The 23,128-nt window shown below is 49.1% G+C and overlaps 1 protein-coding gene across 2 annotated transcripts in view; it reads left to right on the top strand.

Moving 5' to 3' along the window:
* SETD2 (SET domain containing 2, histone lysine methyltransferase) overlaps positions 1-23,128 on the top strand; it is a 73,269-nt gene that overhangs the window by 24,941 nt on the left and 25,200 nt on the right. For both annotated transcript variants that reach the window (XM_087732257.1, XM_087732248.1), the window contains exons 4-12: positions 1,536-1,667; positions 2,884-3,012; positions 6,539-6,662; positions 8,777-8,854; positions 9,162-9,259; positions 11,149-11,275; positions 12,880-13,014; positions 13,646-13,774; positions 17,755-18,396. In XM_087732257.1, coding sequence (XP_087588383.1) covers positions 1,536-1,667; positions 2,884-3,012; positions 6,539-6,662; positions 8,777-8,854; positions 9,162-9,259; positions 11,149-11,275; positions 12,880-13,014; positions 13,646-13,774; positions 17,755-18,396 — 1,594 coding nt within the window. The remainder of the gene's footprint in view (positions 1-1,535; positions 1,668-2,883; positions 3,013-6,538; positions 6,663-8,776; positions 8,855-9,161; positions 9,260-11,148; positions 11,276-12,879; positions 13,015-13,645; positions 13,775-17,754; positions 18,397-23,128) is intronic.

Here is a 23,128-nt window from a genome sequence, read left to right as displayed (position 1 = left end):
CATGTAATTATTTGTCACCTCAGATGAGTTATTTTAGATCTAACAGACTGTAATTTGAAATATCAGAGGGTAGCTGTTGGCTGCAGATTATCCTTTTCCCTTTTGCATGGGAATGTTGAACAGGATATGATCCCTGGAAAATAAAATCATCTATTTCTGAGCTTTAGGGATGATGAGTAAGTGTATTGCTTCAGTGCTCAACTACCCCCATCCTTGCCAAAAACCGACTCGCTCTGGCTTTAACGTGTAGGTGAGAGCTCCTTACGAGCGTGTAACCCACTCTTAGTCCTGGCAGAGTGCAGTAAAGCCTTCTGGTGATTTATACCTCTTTAAAATCTTGCCATTTCATTTAACTTCACGGTCCTTTTTCACCTCGTGATCCTCAGGGGTGGCTGAGCGGCCGTGTTCCTGCCGAATCCTTGGGTCCCGAGCGCCGGTGCTCGCCAGCGGCGGCACCAGCTCGGGGGGACGCTTCGCGTGGCCCAGCTTAAACCCGTGTTGGGCTTTTTGTGTTGGGGTCTTCACACTCAAGGCTTTGCCACGTCTTTTGTTCACTAAAACGGCTTCTTTTTTTTTTTTTATATATATATATGTGTTTTAAAAGATATTCTTGATTCAGAGTCTGAATACCAACCACCTATCTGCAGATAAAACCTGCTATTTATTTCAATCCAAGTTTTTTTTTCATATGCCTTTTTTTGTCTTGTTGGGATCCACGCTCCAAAGCATTTCCCTAATCATGTCATGGCAACTAAAATATTAATTAGTAGGTGCCTTTGATGCCCTACCTTTTCTGTAACTATGATTTTCTTGGGTTTTTTTCCATCATCTTATTTGACAGTAAAGCAGAGGTTTAAGTAGCTAAACCCTCCAATTTGCTTTATTAAAAGAATGCTATTTTAAAATGGTATGTGCGCTCGGCTAATGGTTTATATGTTAATATTTTAGAATACAGGTTTTCTCCTGGCCTTTGGATCAGCGAAACCAAGCGGATATTACAGAGTAGCTGCGGTTGGAAGGGATTTCTGGAGATTGTCTCCGTAGTATTATATATGATTACAGAATATAGTATTTCATGAGAGGCTAATCAAAGTTTGCCCTTTTAGTTTAAACTTTAGAACTTGTGCTATGTGGTGAAAAATCAGGCCTGAATTTTCTGGAAATTGGTTTCTTGTGTGACAAAGTGAAGGGGTTTTAGTCCTTCCTCTGGCTGTAGGTGTGCGTGCGTGCGTGCATCTACATTGAAAGTAGAACTGGGTTGTGGACATTGGGGAGAAAGAAAAAAAAAGTTAAATATCCTGGGATGTCTTTCTGAGAAATCATCTTCTGTGATCAGAAAGCCATCACCTCCCGCTCAAAACAAGTGTCCTTGGTTACCCCTCTACCTTCTTGTGGTTATCTGAAGCTAATCAGTCCATATGCCCAGGTTCTGGAGAATAAATTAATTTCCTCCAGTAACACTTGATAAAGGCTGAGGAGTAATTTCTCTACCCAGATGCTGTCTAACCCGTGTTTCAATGACTTGTCTTCAATAGGAAGAAGAACAAATCTCACCGGGATATTAAGCGAATGCTGTGCGAATGCCCTCCTCTCTCCAAAGAAGAGCGAGCTCAGGGGGAGGTTGCTTGTGGAGAAGACTGTCTCAATCGCCTGCTCATGATAGAGTGGTGAGTAGCGTCTCACGAGTTGCCAGGGTTGGGTGGTGTTGTCCACGAGAAGACGTGGGAGCCCCTAAAGGAATCCAGACTTTTCTGGGCAGTGGCAACGAGCTGTGCACTCTCATTTTCCCTGGCTGGTGTGGAGCGACCTTCAGAGCCTACGCACCAGCATTTAAACTTGACCTTAGATCTTCTGCGGGAGGCTCGACCTTAGCAACTTCCTGTTAAAACCTGCTACAGATCATGGAATCATAGAATCATTAAGGTTGGAAAAGACCCTTAAGATCATCGAGTCCAACCGTTAACCCAGCGCTGCCAAGGCCACCACTAAACCATGTTCCCAAGCACCACATCTCCCTGGCTTTTCAATCCCCCCAGGGATGGGGACTCAGCCCCTGCCCTGGGCAGCCTGGGCCAGGGCCTGACAGCCCTTTTGGGGAAGAAGTTTTTCCTAATATCCAACCTAACCCTGCCCTGGCGCAGCTTGAGGCCGTTCCCTCTCGTCCCATCGCTTGTTCCTGGGGAGAAGAGAATGGCTGGAGCTGGGAGAAATGCCTGGAGTCTTCTGCTCCTCAGCCTTAACTCTAGTCCATCGTAAGCGTGGTTGGAGGGAGTCAGAAGAGCAAGCGTAGCTCTACTTGAGATCCTTATCCTCTCATTTCCCCTTTTGCATCTCTCTCCTCTCCCCAGAGCCTCACCAGGCTACGGCTCTTGTCTCCATTTCCCTCCTGGAAGAGGCTAGGAGAAGAGGGAGCTCCATGTGAGCGGGAGGCAGGGGACAGGGCACTCACTGGGATTCACCCCCTGGCACGAGGATTGTCGCCAGCTGGGGTGGAAGGAGAGGAATTACCTGGCAGAAGCCATGCCTTTTTTTTTTTTTTTTTTATGTATTTCGTAGCCTGGGCAGTAGATGTAGGGGAAGGGGATATCTTGGGGGAAGAACCCATAAAAACGTGCGGAGATGAGGCCAGCTCATCCCGGTTTGATTGTACAACGTTGAAGTACAGCGGCATTGACATTCCAAATGTTTTTATCTTCCTTCCAGAAATAAATTGTCTGCATTAGCATGTTGGCAGTCAGATGGTTATGCTTTTTATAGCAAAACACGTTTGATGGTTTTGCACTGAATTTATTATGGTTCCTTGCTATCTGTTTCCCGTTGGAGCAGTTTCTGTTATCGCTGTTGTCTTGCTGGGAATTGATTTGTTCCGTTTCCTTCCCTTAGTTCTTCCAGGTGCCCAAACGGCGACTACTGCTCCAACAGGCGCTTCCAGAAGAAACAGCACGCAGATGTTGAAGTGATCCTCACTGAGAAGAAAGGTTGGGGGCTGAGAGCTGCCAAAGATCTGCCATCGTAAGCCTTTGCTCTTCGAATGACGTCCTCGTGCTATTTTACTCCCTCGCGAAGGGAAAATAAGTTGCTTGCGTTTCTTTAGTTTCACTGACATTGTAGATTTGCTGAGGTCCTTCCAGCTTTATATACCGTCCGTGGCCTCTGTCAGGTGTCCCTCTTCGTTATCAGCACGTACGTATCCACTGATTGCGTGTTAGATCTCCCTCCCTGGTTTTGCTCTCTTCTCATGAGGGTTTCTCACAGTCTTGCCATGGCTTCATTTTGTGTTTAATCTGTCTTCCCTTCTTTTCCCCGTCCCCACTACACGGCATCAGAGGAGCACGCGCTCTGGTTGCATCTCCTCTTCTTCTCTTCCCACCTCTGCAAGACTTAACCCACTTCTTGAGTCCTCCTTCCCTTCGGACTACATGAAGATCCCATGGGGATCTTTCCTCCCTCCTTAGCCTGTTGTCAGTTAACTTCTAAGTGCTGGTTTGACATCAGCCATGCTTACAGATCCGAGACTGTGTTTGACACGTCTGTGTTTCGCTCAAGCCAAAGGATATTTGCCCGTTGTGCCTGGATCGGCGCCTTGATCGACAGCGTCTGGCACAAAGGAGCTGGTGGGACTCGGACGCCAGGGTTGCGCGGTGCTTGAACCCCTTGGCAGCAGGATGGATGCCGATATTTTTGGAATTACAGTCCTGTTTGGAAGCTGTTGTACTCAAAAAGGGAGCGTGGCTGGGAAGAGGAATAGTGCCAGGCAATTTTGCTCTATAGGTGTGTGTGCAAGGGGCAGGTCTGAGACGGCAATGCCTTAAGGTAGGGTAAGTCAAGGAGTTGCCTTCTGCCTCGCCGAGCTGGCGCTTTCTCATACTCCCAGTAGTAAAAAGAGCTTTAAATGAGGCTGTGAGAGAAGAGAGAGGAGCGGGGGCGTTCAAAGAGCTGCTGGGGGCTGAAGCAGGAGGAGCGGGACGAGCAGAAGGCAAAGATGGAGTTTGCTGGGAGAAGGGAGCGAGGCGGGAGATGTCTCCAGGTGAGAGTGGCTGCGGTGCACTGCCGCGCTCCTACGGCTGGCAAGACCCGGGTGGATTTGTCTCCCGCAGGTTCAGACCTCCCCATTTGTGTGCAGGTCCTGTGGGCGTGGGTGCCCTCTCAGATCCACGCAGGGCGAGCAGAAATCAGTCGTGCTGCTCTGTAGCTGAACAACAGACTTTGCAGGCGAAATTGCTGGAGCGTCCTGCGGTGGAAGCAGCGCTGTGCACGCAGAGTTTCCCCGGGCTCTGGTTTCCGTCGCAGAAGACTGTGGGACGGGCACGGGGAGTCTGCTCAGCGTCCAGCGCACCGGAGACTGAGCTTCAGGACAATCTGCCTAGAACTTAATTGTGCAAAGATTTTCTGTAACTCTGGATATTTTAGTGAGTTTCCGTGGAAACTCTGATTTTATTTTGCTTCTGTTGAAGGCAAAGAGTTCTGAGGAACCCAGCAACGTTTCTGACACTTAAGAAAGCTATAGGTCTTAGGGCAGAGTTTTTTTACTGCTATATGGAATATATGAGACTAATTCACAGGGAGATAAGGGGAAGAGTTGATTGCTTTAGAGCGGTACGCCAGGTTATCTCAAATGCAGTGGAAACAACTCTGCGTTTCAACCCAGTATGTTTAACCGAGAGCGCCTTCACACTGTGTTTATGCAAAAGATAACGGCATAAAGCGATGGTTAAAACGAGCGAGCGCTCTCCGTCACTGTTCTCCTGCACAGCAACTGTATGGAAGAAGAGGGTGAGCATCGTGGCGTTTTCTGGCTCCTGATTTTCCAGATTTGCCAGAGAACCCGAGGAGTCCCTGGTGCCGCTGGACCTCACCTTTGCAAGAGCAGGGTCCTGTTGTTTTTGGAATAACGTGTGCACAGGGAAGGGGTAGTGATGGGGGCTGAAGCAGTGCTGCTGCCCCGTATGGAAATATCAGGTCCAGTTTTATTTAAAGTTTTAGGAGTTTCTTTTGAAGACAAGGTAGTAAAGATCTGGCTGATAGCGAACAGCTCACCATAGCAAGCATCGTGTCTGCTAGGTGTGCTAGGATCAGGAACGTTGAGAAAGATGGGAAGGAGATAACCGTGTGAAGACCGCCTTGGGTAAGAGCGTAAATGAATCAACAAGAGCAGCAAAAGTATCTGCTGCAGTTGGCCTGTGTGCGTCAGGGGGTTTGGACATGGTTCCTCAAGGCTTGATACGGCGACTTGAGTCTGGGGCTGGCTGGAATATTGCTTTTGTTTCTGTGCGCGCTGTTCTGAAAAGCTGTCGTGTGGAGAGAGATTTGCAGACTGGCAGAACGTTGCTGCGGAGCTAAAGCTTGCCTTGGGAGAAGACAACCTTCTCTTGGTAGTCATCCCACCAGAAGACAGTCTGTGGACTGTCACAAATCCAGCGAAGGGTGGAGAGGTTGTACACCCAGAAGATGACCTCTCCCACCTGGTGTGGGTTTATTCAAAGATATTTCTAGCTCGGCTCTCCTCGCTGTCCTGCCACGGGCGCCTGTTTCCCAGGAGTTTTGCGGTCGGGACTTGGAGGGGAGCTAACCCAACTAAGCAGCAGATCATCAGAAGATCCTTGCTGACACCTTCATGGTGGTATCTGCAGGCTGGGGAGGCATCTAGGAGAAAGATAGGGCTGAGTTATGAGCTGAAGGAGCAGATTAGTGTACCAGGACCTTTTCTTGGGTGGACAGGGAGGTGGGGGAAGATGGGCGTCATTTGTCCACGTGGGCTGGAAGGCCACCACGGTGCTGTGCGAGGGGCTGGGATGAATGATGCGGAGGAAACGGGGTGAGCGACGCCTGCCCAAAACACTGAATGCTTGGGCACTGAAGCTGGGCAGCAGCTTTTGCTTTCCTGGGGCTCTCCCGATTAAAGCACGAGGAAAGAGTTGAAGGGTTCAGGGGGACATTAAGCAAGGGAAAGCTTAGGAGAGATATCAAGAGAAGCTGTTGCACAATGCGTCTTGGTAGGCTGGAGGGTTTCAAGCCTGGCTGTGCTGCAGAATGCAATCCGTGAGGTTTGTGTCCGAGTGTGGGGGTAGCTAGTTGTCCTCTTCCATCTCTGCTTTTAAATTCACCTTTCCTATGGTTAAAAAGGATATTTTACTGACCCCTCATTTCACCCACCAGACCAGCAAGGTGCAGACAGCCTTTCCATTTCAACTGAGGGAAACCACCTGCAGCACCTTCTCTTAGCACTCCTTACTTTCCTCTTCCCATCGCCCCCAAGGTCTTGTTCTTTTACGGAATAAACCCTGCTCGAAGGGGAGCTTTATTCTCACGCCTGGGCTTTTCGCTATGATATACCTCCCCATGTGATAGTGTAAAAAAATAAGTTAATCAGAATTGCCTGAGATTAAGGCGTATAATAATTGTAGCTACGCCACCAGGACGACCAGGCTGCAAGTGGTATTCAGAGAGCCCGTCTCGGCAGCAGTTATTTTCTGTTCCTTGGTGTTTCTTGCTTGCGGCGAAGTGGAGTGATGCTTTTTTTTCTTCTTGGACTTTGCAGCAACACTTTTGTCTTGGAGTACTGCGGAGAAGTGCTGGATCACAAAGAATTCAAGGCTCGCGTGAAAGAATATGCCCGGAACAAGAACATTCACTATTATTTCATGGCCCTGAAGAATGACGAGGTGAGCAGTGTGATTGCTGTGCTTGGCTTCGGGGGAGGCTGGCTGGCCTTAGCGCTGGTCACGTACAGCGCCGACTCCCTGTGAACCCACTAAGCAAAGTCCTGAGATGTTTTCCTAAGGAAAGGAAACTTTGGCTGGCTTCATGTTGTCACACCTTACACACAACTTGTTGGTTGACAGCCGCCTGAATGTGAGCCAGCAGTGTGCCCAGGTGGCCAAGAGGGCCAACGGCATCCTGGCCTGTATCAGGAACAGTGTGGCCAGCAGGAGCAGGGCAGGGATGGTCCCCCTGTGCTGGGCACTGGTGAGGCCGCCCCTCGAATGCTGTGCTCAGCGCTGGGCCCCTCACCCCAAGGCGGCCATGGAGGGGCTGGAGCGTGGCCAGAGCAGGGCAGCGAGGCTGGGGCAGGGGCTGGAGCCCAAGGCTGGGGAGGAGCGGCTGGGGGAGCTGGGGGGGCTCAGCCTGGAGAAGAGGAGGCTGAGGGGAGCCCTCATCGCTCTCTGCAACTGCCTGAAAGGAGGCTGGAGCCGGGGGGGGTCGGTCTCTTCTCCCCAGGAACGAGCGATGGGACGAGAGGGAACAGCCTCAAGCTGCGCCAGGGCAGGTTTGGGTTGGATATTAGGAAAAACTTCACCGAGAGGGTGGTCAAGCACTGGCCCAGGCTGCCCAGGGAAGGGGTTGAGTCCCCATCCCTGGGGGTATTTAAAGAACGGATAGATACGGTGCTTGAAGACATGGTATAGATGGACTTGGCAGTGATAAGTTAATGGTTGGACTCGATGATCTTAAGGGTCTTTTCCAACCTTGACGATTCTATGATTTTTTTAACCCATTTTTCAGTTTCACCCCGATTTAACCGAAGTCTGGTAGCTTAACTCTATCCCAGTGTCCTTGGAGAGGAGAAATTGTCCTCCCAAGGGGCAGGATGGAGTATGGCCCATCCCTTCCACATGAGCAAACCTCTGTGGGAGAGAAACCGTGTCTGCGTCCCACCTTGGGGGGATGCTTCAAGCCACACTCAACCTTCTTGGATGCCCAAGTAAACCAGTCTAGAAGACACGCCAAGAAATCACGTTTCCTTTCTTCCCTTGCTCACAGAACTGCATTAGTTTCTTCATCGAAAGGGTTATCAAGCCACAGGCTGCCCAGGGCAGGGGCTGAGTCCCCATCCCTGGAGGGATTGAAAAGCCGGGGAGATGTGGTGCTTGGGGACATGGTTTAGTGGTGGCCTTGGCAGCGCTGGGTTAATGGTTGGACTTGAGGATCTTAAAGCTCTTTTCCAACCCAAACGATTCTATGATTCTATGAAATTGGGACACTTTTAGCTGGGGGAGTCCCTGCGTGCAGGATTACTGTCACTGAAATATTTATATACCGTAAGTTCTTAATTATTAATCTTTGCTTCAGCTCTATGGGGTCGTGGAGCTGCGACGCAGAGAGCGCAGCCTTGCTTACCTTGGGCGACGGGCCCTCCCTCGCTGAGAGCCAAGTGTATAAATAGAAATTTAATATCATATTCTGCTTGCCTCTTCTGCCAAGACTTTTTGCGTCTGGGTAGCTTTAGAGTAAATGAGCTAAAAATACTTAGAGTGCTTTTTTTTCCTCTTTTTTTTCCCCCAAAGTAAGCAATTTTTGTAGCTGCCGTGGGATTGTTATGTGATCACAAGGGGGCACAGGGGAGTGTTTCCAATTATAAAAGGCAGGACGCAGTGATCCAGCAGATGACCTTTCTATTCGAGTACGATGTGCGTGGCAGAGATGTTCGGCTTCCCCAGCCCTCGTGGTCCTTTTGCCACATATCAGAGGGTCAGAAACAGATATTAAAAATTCAGGATCCCCGCCCAGCTGAACTCTGTATTAACCTGCAATGAAAACTAAGAACCCTGCACCAGTGGCTTAGTGCTCTTCTTTTTTGGGGGCACTTAATATCGTTATAAAACCCGTTCTCCAAACCAAATAAAGTTGATAGCTGGAGCGGGAAAGGGGGATGACTTCTACGTGGGTTATGTTGAAACGCGCGGTGTTCGTAGCTCTACTGCCTTGTATTTCTGCCTGCTGCAGAGGGAGGGAGGCTGTTTCGCTCTATTTGTTGTTTCTTTTCTTTTCTTTTCAGATAATCGATGCTACCCAGAAAGGAAACTGCTCTCGTTTTATGAACCACAGCTGTGAACCAAACTGCGAGACACAAAAGGTAAGCTGCTGGATCAAAGCTGCTGGCTTCTCACTTCCACCGCCTTGCGACTTAGCAAGCTCAGAGCGAAAAGCATTTCTCCTTTATCTCTCTTTGTTTTGGTTTTTGTTGTTGTTGTTGTTGTTGTAACTTAGTGAAATGGAAACAGCTTGCCTTTGAAATGGGCAAGTACTGCTGATCCGGTTAGCAAATTTTAAATTTATCAGTGATGCTGTTTGAAGGATTAATCTTGTTAATTTAAAGCAAAACCAGAGTCAAGCCTGGCTTTTGTAATAAGGGTTGTCATCTTGTTTTTTCCTTGCCTTAGTGGACCGTGAACGGGCAGCTCAGAGTTGGATTTTTCACCACCAAACTGGTTCCATCGGGCTCAGAGCTGACGTTTGATTACCAGTTCCAGAGATACGGGTACGTTTTGGCGCTCTCTGCTCGAGCTGCTGGACGTGGGGTTTTGTGAGCCTTGGTGCAATGAAAGAATCCTGCTCCGAAACAAGCCGTTGCAAAGCCTCGTCTAACAGAGCAGTTGTAAATGGGCTGGAATTCAACTATAGAAAAAGCTACCTGGCTGCAGTTTCTTCCATTTCTAACACAAGAGATTGGGAGAGGAATTCCCTGTTGATTTTATATGTCTTTTCCAGTGTCGCTTTATTGCCTTTTTGTTCCACTTCGTACCATCTCTCCCCAGTGGAAATTTCCCAGATAATTATCTTGACTGTTTCTTTCCTCTGTCTAATTATTAATTACCCAAGCTCCAGACTTTGCAATACCCTTAAATAATGCCTCTTCTTCCCCACCCACCCCCCTTTTACGACCTTGCAAATACTTGCAGAGCTGTAAAACCCCAACAGATAGCACATTCCCTCTTCCCGCCCGACTCCACAAGTGCAGGTGTGCAAGCTCCAGCGTGGGCTTTGGCTCCCTTCTCTAAACCCCAGCCTAATATTTTTATATTACTGCTTGTCCAGGTGTATGGCAAAGTATTTCACCCTCTTTAATGTGATTAGCACAAAATAATCTGACGGGCCTGAAGCAACATGCAGTTATGAGATTAATTGTTGATCCATTTTATAATCCCTAGGTTTATTTTACTGAATACAGTTTTTTAAGGAGCGTCTCTTCCTTTTCCTTCTGGACCTGGCCTTATGCAACACTACGGCTCCTACTGTATGCAGAAGAACCAGAAATGAATTTTTAGTTGCATTGTAAAATTATTTGTGCTAATGCATCAGATGCTGTCACGTAGTTTTCTGTTCCTGGTGCCTGCTTGCAGGAAGGAAGGCAAACTTAGCCTCAGCCTTTCTGGTTGCTCTTGCAGCAAGGCCTGTTTGATTTCTAGGCGCGTGGGAATATCTCTAAAGCTGGGGAAGGTCACGTAATATGCAGTCTATGCACCCATAATTTTATTTTTGTCTGTATGTGGCTTAGTGAGAATCATTAGGGTTTAGTATTGTGGCCCTGTTAGGGCCTCTCTGATGGAGAATCGTTTTGCTATAGTGGTTCACTTTGACATCTTGCATATTTAAGTTTAGTTTCGTCTCGCTGGAGTTTCCCAGCTCTGATCTCTCGATGGTCCTTCCCGAGCTCAGGTTCTGCTTCGTAGAAGATCCTGCGGTGGAGCTTCCCTGGTTCTGACCGCTCGTACTGCAGAGCCACGTTCCTCCAGTGGGTTACGCACATTTAAAAAACCCCAAACCCAACATTCTCCCAAGCAATTGTGGCATATAGTTTAAAATTTATGGTATGTCAAGTAGAAAATACAGAGGCTTTGTAGAAATATTGCCTGACGATAATATAATTGATATCCCTTCTGCTCTTCGTGGCTGTATATCCATGCAAAAAACCATCTTCCACTTGAATCTTACAATTTCCATGAATCCTCAGCCCGTTCTCTGTTCTGTTTTGAGCAATAAAATGCAAGCCTTTTTCCTAATGAATATAAAATCTTGATTTGTATAATCTTGATTGTATATTCATTAGGAAAATTAAGATATTGATTGCAATGTGTGGTAAGAAGTTAGCAGAGCCAACACCTCTGCCTTTTCCTTTCTGGTTCTTGACCTCCAAAGAGCCTGGAAGTGAAGCAGGCTTTGGTTTCCAGCTGAGACAGCACGGGATCGTGGTAGCTATGTAAGAAATAAAGCCTTTGTTTGAATTTTCAGTGGCCAGAAAGGCCTCGCCATGCAGAGAAGTTCCGCTCCCTTTCTTCTGAGGATGCACTTCAGAGTAAGGTGAAATAAGTGGCTGTGGAGGCAGTTGATCCGCTATTAAATTGCTCTCTTGCTTATGCCCACCAACAGCAAAGAGGCTCAGAAATGTTTCTGCGGCTCGGCCAACTGCCGGGGTTACCTGGGAGGAGAGAACAGGGTCAGCATCCGAGCCGCCGGAGGAAAGATGAAAAAGGAGCGCTCCCGTAAGAAGGACTCGGTGAGTCTGATTCTCCCTTGTATTCCTGTTTTTATTTATTTCTAAGAGTAGCAGCGACCAAAGGCTGACCCTGGGCTTGATCCTCTCTAGGTGAGCCTTCAGGCCACCTCTGTAGTCGTCTCCTGCGATCAACGACTCAAGGTTCAGTCTTGTCCATGGATGTATTTGTGTCATTTTATTTCACAGGGGCCCTCAATACTTGTGTTTTCTTGGAGCTTTAGTTACATCTAGATTTCCTTTCCCTGGGTTACTTAGCGCAAAGTCCCACTGGAGAGGGACTTTTGCAGGTGCAATATCTGTTCGTCAATACTGCACGCTACTAAAAAGCGTACTAAATTCTACGTGGTTTTAAATTTTGGTTTGTGTTGCGTGATTTTTAAATGTTGGTGAAAGACGGGCAATACCGGCTTCACCGTTTGGGACATGACCTGAAATTTGACAGCTGAAAGGGTGCAGATGTTTGCCATCTCCAGGCTGGGATGTGAAATTTGAATCTCTTAATTGCTTTGGCCTAGAGGTAAGTCAGCTTCAGGAGGAACTTGTATGAACATGTCGTATTTGTGCTGACTTCGGTTACACTTGTGTTTGCAGTTGGCCGTCAATGAAATATGTAACTTAAACCCAGCCTTTTTTTTTTTTTAGTCTTTTTATAGTTTTTCATGCATGTAATCCTCTCCTGCGAACCTACTCCCCACATTGAATTGCAGGGGTGGGCTCACATGGTAGACGTAGGAAACTGCAGAGAAGCCTGAGCGGAGCAGTCCAAAGGAGTTTTCCCTGGGTGCAGACTGTTGCAAGAAATGGGATGGGCTCCTTTTGCTTCCTACGGGATGTAATTGCTCTCTCCTTGAAGATATGAATCTCTCTTCCTACAAATAAGATTTGTTACCTGCTCTTTTGGGAGAAGCTACCTTTGAAAATGCTGGCTTCGTTTTTATTTACTGTATCGGAGAGTCAGGAAGCCAAGAAATTATTTATAAGTCATTTATAAGTGGTTTTAAAATGGTAATTGGTGGCATCGAGCAATAGGCTAAATTATGAACGTCGATATTTCGGTGTCCACATGGAGAGGAATGCGCCTCTGGTTGTAAAGGTTATAAATACCGGTTAGGTGTTTAAAGAAGTAAATCTATTTGCAATTAAAGATAATCTCATAGTGCACATCTGTTTTCCAACGTGAACAGATAAACTTGCGACTGGGAGTGTTTTGGTGCGCACACCTGGCGTTTCCTTAGATGTATGCATCTAAAAGGTGCCATTGGTGAGGAGAAATGGATGTTGGAGTCGGGGGATTCCTGCCTGTTGGTGTGTGCCAGCCAGGAGTGCGACGGGCTGCCCTCTGTCCCCAGTATAAACAGAGCTGGTGGGAACAGTGTGCTCTTCTATGTGATTTAAGGTCTGAAAAAACTCCCCGTAACAGGCCAGGTGAAAGAAACCCAACCACGTTGAGTCAAATTAAAGCCGGGCTTCTTTTCCGTATGGGCAAATTGCTCAGGAGAGGCTTCTCCTGGCTCTCAAAGCCTGGGAACGGGTTATCCCTGCCCTCACGGAGCGTGGCATGAGCCTGGCACGACCTGAGAGTTGTTTTTCTTTGGCTGGGGTAGGTGGACGGGGAGCTGGAAGCGCTGCTGGAGAACGGAGAGGGTCTCTCCGATAAGAACCAAGTTCTCAGCTTATCCCGGCTGATGGTTCGGATCGAAACTCTGGAGCAGAAGCTAACCTGCCTCAAACTCATACAGGTGAGGAGGTCCCAGCTGAAGGGGAAGAAACCACGTCCTGGTAAAACGATGTTGTTGGGAGCTAGAGGAGGAGTGGGAAGGTGGGAGAAAGGCCTGGCACTTGTGCCGGCGTCCCAAGCGCGAGCCAAGCTGTTCCGCTCGGGTTACGGATGGTGCGTAACCTCCGCCCTTTGCTTCTTCTGTAGTTGGTAGAACTTGGGTGGTGATGCAAAATGCCCATGTCTAGAAGCAAGTTGTAAATAAGGGATTTTAGACTGTCAATGAGTAACTTGGCTTAAAATCATAGCTCTTACCTCCATGATCGTCCTGTGTTTTCACCTCTGACGGCGTGCAGATGAGTTGCGGCCAATTTTCTGTGCAATCCATTATCGTTAAGTTTTATTCCCCAATCTGAGCTGTCCACCAGGTAACGGTTATAGCGGTTCTGCCGCACGCGTTATTGCTCCGGACCCAGCAGTTACGGGCACTTAAATGACGTTAGACATGCACTGATCTTGGCAGGTGCTGGGTTTGACAGGTAACATGAGCCCAGCTGAGCCCTTAGCCGTGTTAGCCTGTGGAAATCAAAGGGGTTTTTTGCCTGTAAGTCTCCGAGCATTCCCACGGACTCTCTCTAACTTTGGCTCACCAGAACACGCACTCGCAGTCCTGCCTGAAGTCCTTCCTGGAGTGTCACGGCTTATCTCTCCTCTGGATTTGGATGACGGAGCTGGGCGACGGGAGAGGAAGCACCGCTAACAACCTGAAGTTGCAGCTGGAGGTCAGTAATTCCCTCGGGTGTGAAGCTTTCCTAGCAGCATTGCTAATTGCTCAGAAGCATGATGATTTTATTTTTCTGTTTTTTTTTAAATATACATATTATATGCCAAGCCTTCCTGAAAACAAACTGCAGGTACCTTAAAACTACAGCCTAGAACTTCTGCTTTAAGGGAGATCCTTAATATATGGAAAGAATTTGCTCTTGTGGTTTTTCTTAGATTTCTGAGTCGGTGACATGAGCCAGACTTAAATAAAGATCGTTGCTGTTTATTCCGTCCTGAAGTGCAGAGGGAATTGGAGGTATTGATGGTCTGAAGTGGAACTCGAGTATTTCTGTTTTCTATGTGCGCTTCAGCATTGCATGCAGAAAGACATCTGGAATTTTCCTTATTAAAGACACTTCTACAAGAAGGTTGCTGTGCAGTTTGGAGAGGCGCACGCGGTCCTCGATCCCGACCAAGAAAGCAGAAGCCACGTGAGCTCTAGAGCTCAGGGTGCTCTCCTGCTGACTTCTCCCTTGTTTTTCAGAAGCGGTGACAATCCTGCCTGACCCTGCTTCCTTAGCTTAGCACGTTTTTTCTCCAAGCTGGTCCTTTGCATTTCTGAATGAGTTGTGTCCTACTCGTGCCTTTGTCCTCGCTAACACCGTGGGTTCAGGTGTTCCCTCTGAGAAACGGGTGCTGTTGGTATGAGAAGATGATGAGCTGCCTACGTGTGCTTCTGTGAGCCTTCAGCTCTTGGGGTGGGATGAGGCTACCTGAAGATTTTTGCAGCCCAGCTCCATATCAGACCTAATAAGATGGCTTCTGCGCTTCTCTCAAAGCGCCCGTGTCACTGGTGGTGAGAGGGACAGCAGGTCTGTCTGCTCAGCAACGTGCCCTATGGGAAGGCCACCGTTTCCACCGCCTAGTCCTCATCCATCCTTCCTTAGACAAAGTTTTGGCTGTAAATACCTAGAAAACTTCAGTGCTGTAGGGTTGGGGGTCTCTGATGTTAAGTTAGAGCTTGCTGACTTGTAGGGTTTGAGTAGACCTACTCATACTTCATCTGCCTTGTGCTGGGCAGAGCGTGTTGTTGCTGATGGGCCATGTACATTGTGTACAAGGTATGGATTGATAGAATCATAGAATCATAGAATTATTTAGGTTGGAAAAGACCCTTGAGATCCTCGAGTCCAACCGTTAACCTGTCACTGCCAAGTCCATCTATACCATGTCCTCGAGCACCACATCTATCCGTCCTTTAAATACCTCCAGGGATGGGGACTCAGCCCCTGCCCTGGGCAGCCTGGGCCAGGGCCTGACAGCCCTTTCAGGGAAGGGATTTTCCCTAATACCCAACCCAAACCTGCCCTGGCGCAGCTTGAGGCCGTTCCCTCTCGTCCCATCACTTGTTCCTGGGGAGAAGAGACCGACCCCCCCGGCTCCAGCCTCCTTTCAGGCCGTTGCAGAGAGCGATGAGGGCTCCCCTCAGCCTCCTCTTCTCCAGGCTGAGCCCCCCCAGCTCCCCCAGCCGCCCCTCCCCAGCCTTGGGCTCCAGCCCCTGCCCCAGCTTCGCTGCCCTGCTCTGGCCACGCTCCAGCCCCTCCATGGCCGCCTTGGGGTGAGGGGCCCAGCGCTGAGCACAGCATTCGAGGGGCGGCCTCCCCAGTGCCCAGCACAGGGGGACGATCCCTGCCCTGCTCCTGCTGGCCACACTGTTCCTGACACAAGCCAGGATGCCACTGGCCCCCTTGGCCACCTGGGCACCCTGCTGGCTCGTGTTCAGCGGCTGTCGACCAGCAGCCCCAGGCCCTTTCCCGCCGGGCAGCTCCCAGCCGCTCCTCCCCACGCCTGCAGCGGTGCCTGGGGTTGCTGTGCCCCCAGTGCAGGACCCGGCCCTGAGCCTTGCTGACCCTCACCCCGTGGCCTGGGCCCATGGCTCCAGCCTGGCCAGGGCCCTCTGCAGAGCCTCCCTGCCCTCCGGCAGATCGACGCTCCCACCCAGCTTGGTGTCACCTGCAAACTGACTGAGGGTGCCCTCGAGTTTTCCCTCCTGCTGACGTGATGTGGCTTTTCAGTACTTGCAGGCAAAGCAGAGGTGCTTGACAGCTCTTGAGTCGACGTTCCTCTCACCGCGGTGCGTCAGCCCTGTGTTGCTGTATGGGGAGGTGCTGCTCGCAGGGCTACAAAAAGATCTTTTGAGACCAAATCTACAGGGACAGAGTGAATCTGTTGCAGTAACTGCTCTTAAGTGGGAGCTGAGGTATTCCCCTTCGGGACCACAGTATTTTCTTCTTTGAGGTAGGTAGGATCCATCCCACTTGATAGATGTTGGAGCCGTTGCTCCGAGGGAGTCTCAAGTCTGGATTTTTTTATATATGGTGCCTCCCTCTTGCTCCCTGACATATAGGTGCAGTGGCACTGCAGAGCTGCTAGGTAGCTCGCCTCCACCTCATCTTCGATCTCTAGCTTTGGAGCAATCAATGGTCGGGTTAGACTCTGGTTTTCCCCTCGGATAGACTCAGGCACTCAACCTCATTGATGTCAAACCCAGAGCTGCTCCCCAAAAGCTTCAAGAGGGAAACTGAATTGCTGTGGTAGTGGTGGCTTCGTCTTCGCTCTTGATGCATCTGGTCACGATACACTGTCAGCTTTGGTGGGGCTTCCTGGGTTGGATATATTCTTTTAAAATCCAGGTAATTCTTCACTGAGTTGCAAGTGGGGCTTGGGATAGGGGCCAGATCGCACTTTCGTTTTTTTTTTCCCCCCTTTTTTTTAAAACTGTCATTGTTTTAAGAGAAATGGTCTTTTGGCCATCAGATGCCCATGACAGAAATTAATGTAATGCCATAAAACAATCTTCTGTCCTTCACTCCTGGAGGGCTGGTTTTGAAAGTGAACAAGTTGAAAAGTCCTGTAGAAGGGCTGGCTGTCTCTTGCTTCAGAAACAGGGATTTGGGGTCTGGTCTTGGGAGAGAAGTTGCCGAAATCACTTGCTGGATCCCGGAAAGGTTGTGCTCATTTAAGGTCTGCTGCTTCTTTCTGTGCTCGTGATCCCCCTTCCCACTGATGGGTTTTGTAAAAGGAGTTTGAAGATCTTTTCAAGAACTTGTTTCTCATCTCAGGCTTTGGACACAACCCAGTTGAGGCCAAGCTTTTTGACTGGTCTCCAAGGGAAAGCGCTATAGCATGAGCTGTGCTGTGGTCTCTGCCGCTGTGTTGGCTTCATCACCTGGTACCTCCAGGTGTTGCCCGGTGTCTGAAGGAGGATCCCTGGTCCTGGGACTGCCTTGGTGGGTGCTGTTGTGGTACTGGGGGTGCAGGTGCTAGCAGCAGCCTCGTTTTCTGGCGAGATTAAATCAGCTGGAAGTGCCGCCAGTATCAGAGATGCTCGCCTTGTCTCGTGCTTGGAGGACGGAAGGAAGATCCCCCGTTGTCCATATCTCTTTGTGCATAAGGTTTAGCTCCACGGGCAGCAAACTGTCTCCCTCCCGCTGACGCTGGTAACGCCTCAGCTTCTGCTGCAGCACAGGGTGCCTCTGTCAAGTGAGGAAAAAGCTTTCCCGGTATTAGTCTGCAAACTTTTTTGGGTCAATCTCTTCTGTTTTGACTCCCGATATGTTTTGTCGTTTCTGATCAGGTTTTCTTTCATATAGCCTATCTAACTGCTGTATCGGTTGTCCTAGGAATGAGTATGGCCAGCCACAAGCGTCTGAGCTCTTTGAAATCAGTTTAATTGCAACTAATTGCTAAATTAGTTTAATTGCTAAATACTTGTGCTCACTGGTTTCCACCCACTCACCGTTTATTGGCTCTCAGCAGAAGTTCACCGCTGCAGTTCAGCCTTGAGCAGGGATGCCGCTATCGCCGCCCCACGACCTGTCACCATCATATTGCTGTTCCACAGTTACCTCTGGCTGAGAAAACGAAATTGTGCCAGGTTGGAGACGGCTTTAAATTCTGACGGCTCTAACAATGTGTTTTTTGTCTTTGCGATTAGATTATGAAGACACTAGAGCTCCTGCCTATTCCTACCAAGAACATGCTGGAGGAGAGCAAAGTGCTTCCCATTATTCAGCGCTGGGCTCAGACCAAGACTGCTGTCCCACAGCTCAGCGAAGGGGATGGCTACTCGAGCGAGAACACCTCGCGGGCTCACACGCCACTCAACACACCAGATCTTTCCACCAAGCAGAGCGCGGAAGGTGACACGGACACCCCTAAGAAGCTAGTATTTCGAAGGCTGAAAATTATCAGTGAAAACAGCATGGACAGTGCCATCTCGGATACAACCAGTGAGCTGGAAGGGAAGGAGGGCAAAGAGGACCTGGACCAGCTGGAGGGTGCCCCGATGGAGGTGTCAGAGGAGCAGCAGCAGCAGCAGGAGATCAAAGCTGCCGTTGATGCACCGGTGGAGAGCAGCAAACCCCAAGCTGTGGAGCTGGAGGCTGAGCCTGAAGCAGAGGTCAAGGAGAGCAACGGTGCGAAGCTGGAAGAGCCCATTACGATGGAAACGCCATCTCAAGACGAAGAGGAAGGCGTATCCGACGTTGAGAGCGAGAGAAGCCAAGAACAAACGGACAAAATTGTGGATGTGAGCGATTTGGCTACCAGGCTGCTCGACAGCTGGAAGGAGCTCAAGGTAAGAGGCGCTTCCCAGCAGCTACACTGCCTCTGCTCTTGCTAAGGAAAATGTAGAGTTGTTCGCGGTTCGGTGCAAACAGGGCTAAGTTGTTGTCCTGTTGGTAAATGTTTGACGACTGAGATTGTCTTTTCTATGCAAAAGGGCTTCTCCAGGTGCTTTCTATATATGTCCTTTCATTGCAAACTGCCCTGTACGTGACTTATAGGAGATTTCCAGGCGTCGGTGCGTTGCATGCTGAAAACAGCAGATAATTCAGTTTGGGCACCACAAAGACACCTTAGTCATCCAGTTACTTTGTAGGCTGTTCAGGGGGAGGGCAGCTCTAAGGGACTGAGATTCCCTTCTCAACCGACCAGAAAAAGAGGCTAGCGGCAGCACCACAAGCATTTTTGGTTGAAATGGCCCAGTATCCGTCAACACTGAAACAAATTGACGGACCGTCTACTCCTGAATTCAATTATCACAACATCGTCAGCGTTTCCTCTCCTGTTAACGTCTGCTTTTCATCTGCAACGCATAGAGCCTCCAGAAACGGGTCTGTTGGCCCTATTGCGTTCTCTCGATAGTAGTAGTGCTGGGTTAACCTCTGGGTGTTTGCAGTTGGTGTTTAGATCAGGTAAATACTCAGATTTTTGGGTGTTATTTGAGCCTTTAAAGACTGCTAGAGTATGCAGCTGCTCACGGTTTCACTCCCATCAAGGTCTTCCTCAAGCAGATAACCTCTTTAAGAGAAGGGCTTGGTGGCTGCAGGCTGCCTTCTCTCGTCCAGAATCAGGCCCCTGTCCCCGCGCAGCGTGAGTGGCCAACTTGGCCGCTCGATCTTCAGCTGACGGCTTTTTTTGATGGGCCATAGGATGACGTTCCAGTACCTTGCTACTCAACGCTTCAGGCATTTCCTGGGGTTTCCTTAGATCTTTGGAAACTCCTCACCCATCTGCTGCTTCTGTAGGATTATATTCCTTATATTCCTTATATTCTGAGACCAAGAGGGGTGGGAGCCTTTAAGTTGCATTTGCTGAAGATCCAGCAAAGGAATCGAAGGCGCTGCCGTGCTTCTGGCATGGTGTGGGCTTGGTGGACAAGGTCGTGGAGGGTCTTCTGCCCTCTCTTAATCAAGGGTCCATCCAGTTTTAATTATTGGAAGTAATCTTTAAGCAAATTTATGTTTTACGATGCATCCTATAGCGAAAGAGGTGATTTATGCCTTGAATTTGATAACGAGTAATGATTTAGAAGAGGCTAATAAAAATAACGGCTGTTACGCGTACTGCAGCGCCACGCGCAGATGGAGGAAACCGCAGCAAGCTTTGAGTCCGCGAACCTTTGCTTGTGCCGTTCAGCGACCGTAGCTACAAACGATAGCATTTTTAAACGTATCTAGAGATTTACAGAAGACTTAAGAGAAATCTTACCTTAATCTCTGAATTTTTCAGAAGAATCAGATACTCTTGAACATTTGCATAATTTGAGCATAATCATTTGTGCCCTAAATCTTAGTGGGAGAAGAGGTGAGACTTTACTGTATGAACAACTAAAATGCGTCTCTATAGAGAAGTTAGCTTGTGTTTCTTTTTTTTTTTTTTCCCCCTCCCCTCTTTACCAAGTGGATCTGTGATACATGGTTTGCTAGATTTTAATTTGCGGACTCTTGAAACTTGTGTGGGCCTCACGGTTTTCTGTATTGAAGCGACACTGTCAGGTTGAATTTATGGTTAAATTGAAACAAAGTCCTTTTCCATCTGTTGCTAATACCTGGGATTGTTTAAACTGAAATCTAAGCCAGGTCTTAGTCCTACACTGCTTTGGAGATGGACTTGGTTTGGACTGCCCGGATCCAGTCTTGGGTTTGCAACCAGACGTGTTGACTTCCAGGATCACGTGCTGCGGTGTTTAAACTTGAAACAGCACAGGAAAAATGTTGAAAAACACTAATGAAAAGTGTGAAGTTTCACAAAATGAGTGACTCCTCCAAAGTGTTGGTTTGAGACCAAATTTGATCTGACAGTGTCATTTTATCACCAAGGCTTGTGTTTTCTCTGGAGCTTGGAGGAGCTCAGCCTTGGGTATCGAGAGACCTTGGCTGAAGCCCGTGGTCAGGCTGTGGAGCCACGACCCGACCCAGTTGCTATTTAAGATGTGGATTCACATCCTCTCCGTGTCCTTATTAATTAACCTCGGGTGATTGCAAGGATGCTGATAGCCTGATGCAGCGCCTGTGTTTGGTCGTAGGGATGGAGCTGCATCTCACAAGCCCAAGCTTTGTAGTAACCGCAGCAAATCCAACCCAAAAGAGCAGAATCGTGCCGTGGGGCTGTGAAAACTCATTTTTCTTCTGTAAAGCATTCATGGGGAAACCGTGACCTGGGGATGCATTCTGTCCTGGACTTGGTCATGGCACTAAGAGTTAACTGCTTCTGTCCGACTCTCACCTGTTGAGATGCCACCATAGCCCAGGCCGGAGGTGGCCGATGTCTAAAAGAAAAGACTAAGTTGTCAGGGCAATGCTTTAGATGGAAGGGGGATGGATAGTCACCTTGGAAAACCCCATCACCCCAGTGGCAAGAGAACCAGGTGCCTTTTCCAGCACATCCAAGCTTTTTAAAAGCTGGGTTTGTTTTGCGTGGTGGAACATCTGCAATAACTGGCATTGGATGGGGGGGCGGGAGGGTCTGAAACCTCGTAACTTAAGCTATGTCCTCTCCAGTCTTGCTGATGACCCCCTTGTAATTTCAACCATTTCCATCTAGCTTCTCAGGGCAGCAAGGAGCTGACCATGTGTCTCCTTTTCTCAACTCCATTTTCAACTCCGTGCTGAAGAAGGGAGAGGACATAGCGTGCATACGGTGAAGAAACGGGAAGATGGTTGGGAAGCTGGATGATGCATGAGCAATATAATAGGTGAAAAGAGGACAGAGGTGGTTAACTCATTGATGCCGACGTTATTTTGGTGCGTCCATTGCCGGCAATGGACGTCGCTCCGGGAAAATCCCAACTCCTGGCATGAAAGGATTAAGTGAGCTATCTTTTTCTATACCTCTATACACAGGACTTGTAAGTCCTCGGCTTACAGGGCTCGTACACTCCGACTCCTTGACCCGCGCGGAGTGTTGGCCGCTGCTACATACCCATCGCAACACACACTCACACTCCCCAGCGGGGTAAGTTTTCAGCCTGGGCTTGTGCACGCCGTTCCTGCTCTCCGAGGAAGCGGTGCATATCTTCTCCCATGCTGAAAACTCACTCTGGGTGGCAAAGGCTGGTTGGTGGACACCCAGCAGGGTGCAGGTGGTGGTTCAACATGGTTCTTCCAGGCGTCTTAGCCCGCTCCAGCCAGAGGACTGTGCTCAGGTAAGGCTCCGTGGACTGATCCATACAGCCAAATCCATGACGGAGGCGACATGCAACATGATGGCCAACAGACCCGGTCGGTACTGTACCCTCTTGGCATCACAGGAACAAGCAGTAGGGTCAGCACCGCCAAGCATAGCAAGCTTTTCTCAACGTCCTTTTGATGGCTTATGTTTCAGTAGCTAAGGCTGAGGGGCAGGAGAGCACATCTGGTTTCAAGCGTAGCATGTGCTTTAATAGCATTCGTGTTTCAGGGTGGTCTGGCCACTGGGGTTTCCTCGCCGTTTAGCCCAAAGCAGGACCTTGAGGTCCTGCAGCTCCGCTACCCAAGCCATAGGCTTCTTGTGATGACCTGTTACATGTCTCCAATCTGTCCCGGAGTGAACCTGCGTGCTCCGTTGACTGACTGATGCCGCGTGAACGCAACCGGCACAGCAGTGCTGGCTGCTGCAGAACGTCCCACCATGCTAGCGTGGTGCGGGCGCCGCTCTGCTGCAGGTGGGACTGAGCTTTTGGCATCTTCTTCCGCCCCTGGATGGGCAGATGGTGCTCTCACCTTCTGGGGAGGGGGCAGGTAGGAGTCGTAGCTGAGGATCTTGCCCTTATGAGTTGGAGATCTTTTTTTTAAGAAAAACCTTTTGAAAGAGCCAAGTGTCTTAGGTTTAAAAGGTTTTAGTTGGACACTTCTGGCCTCACAGGTATTTAGCAGTGACTTGGAGTTCAAGGCTTAGGTGTTACCCCAGCTTTGGCCAAGGTGGTCTTTCTCTTTTGCAATGAAAACGCGCGTTCCATGAGCTTAATTATCAGCCTGAACAGGGATGGCAGAGCCAGTGACCCAGGCAAACTGAGCTTTCATCTTCCCCTGAGATAGTCTTTCCAAATCACGTCTGATACATCTTGATAGGACAGCCCCGTGAAGCTGCTCTTGCCTGTCCTGTTCCCAGACCAGCCGTCCTGGAGCGCCTGGCTCTCGCTCAGGCATGCACATGGCATGCTTTAATTAGGAGGCTTATAATTTGTTAGAACTTACAGCAAGAAATAGTTTGCAAAAACAATAGGCACTGGTGAGCGGCCAGGCTGTTGTTTGTGGTGGTTTTTTTTGGCCTTCAGGCAGGGATGTCGTGGCGTTAGTCCTTTCTCTTGCTCTCCTCCATCCCTTGGCATCGTGCTGGAGCTTCATGCTGTTGCAGAGGGGCTGGGGAGCTGCAGAGGGAAGAGAGGAAAGGAGCGTTGCAGGAGGGAGGGAAGCAAGGACAGGGACACCCAGCCCTGGCTGGTGGAGCACTGGGTGTCCAGCCTGGTAGGGGATGGATTCGGTTGCGTGGTGTTTCTTCAACAAATCAACAACATAAGTTCAGAGTACTCCAGAGCAGAGTTAGGT

This window comes from Nipponia nippon, unplaced genomic scaffold, assembly GCF_047370975.1.
Source record: "Nipponia nippon isolate SJK-2023a ecotype South Korea unplaced genomic scaffold, ASM4737097v1 scaffold_1, whole genome shotgun sequence".
Taxonomy (NCBI): domain Eukaryota; kingdom Metazoa; phylum Chordata; class Aves; order Pelecaniformes; family Threskiornithidae; genus Nipponia; species Nipponia nippon.
Note: the sequence above shows the minus strand (reverse complement) of the source record. Positions and strands in the feature narration are given on the sequence as shown.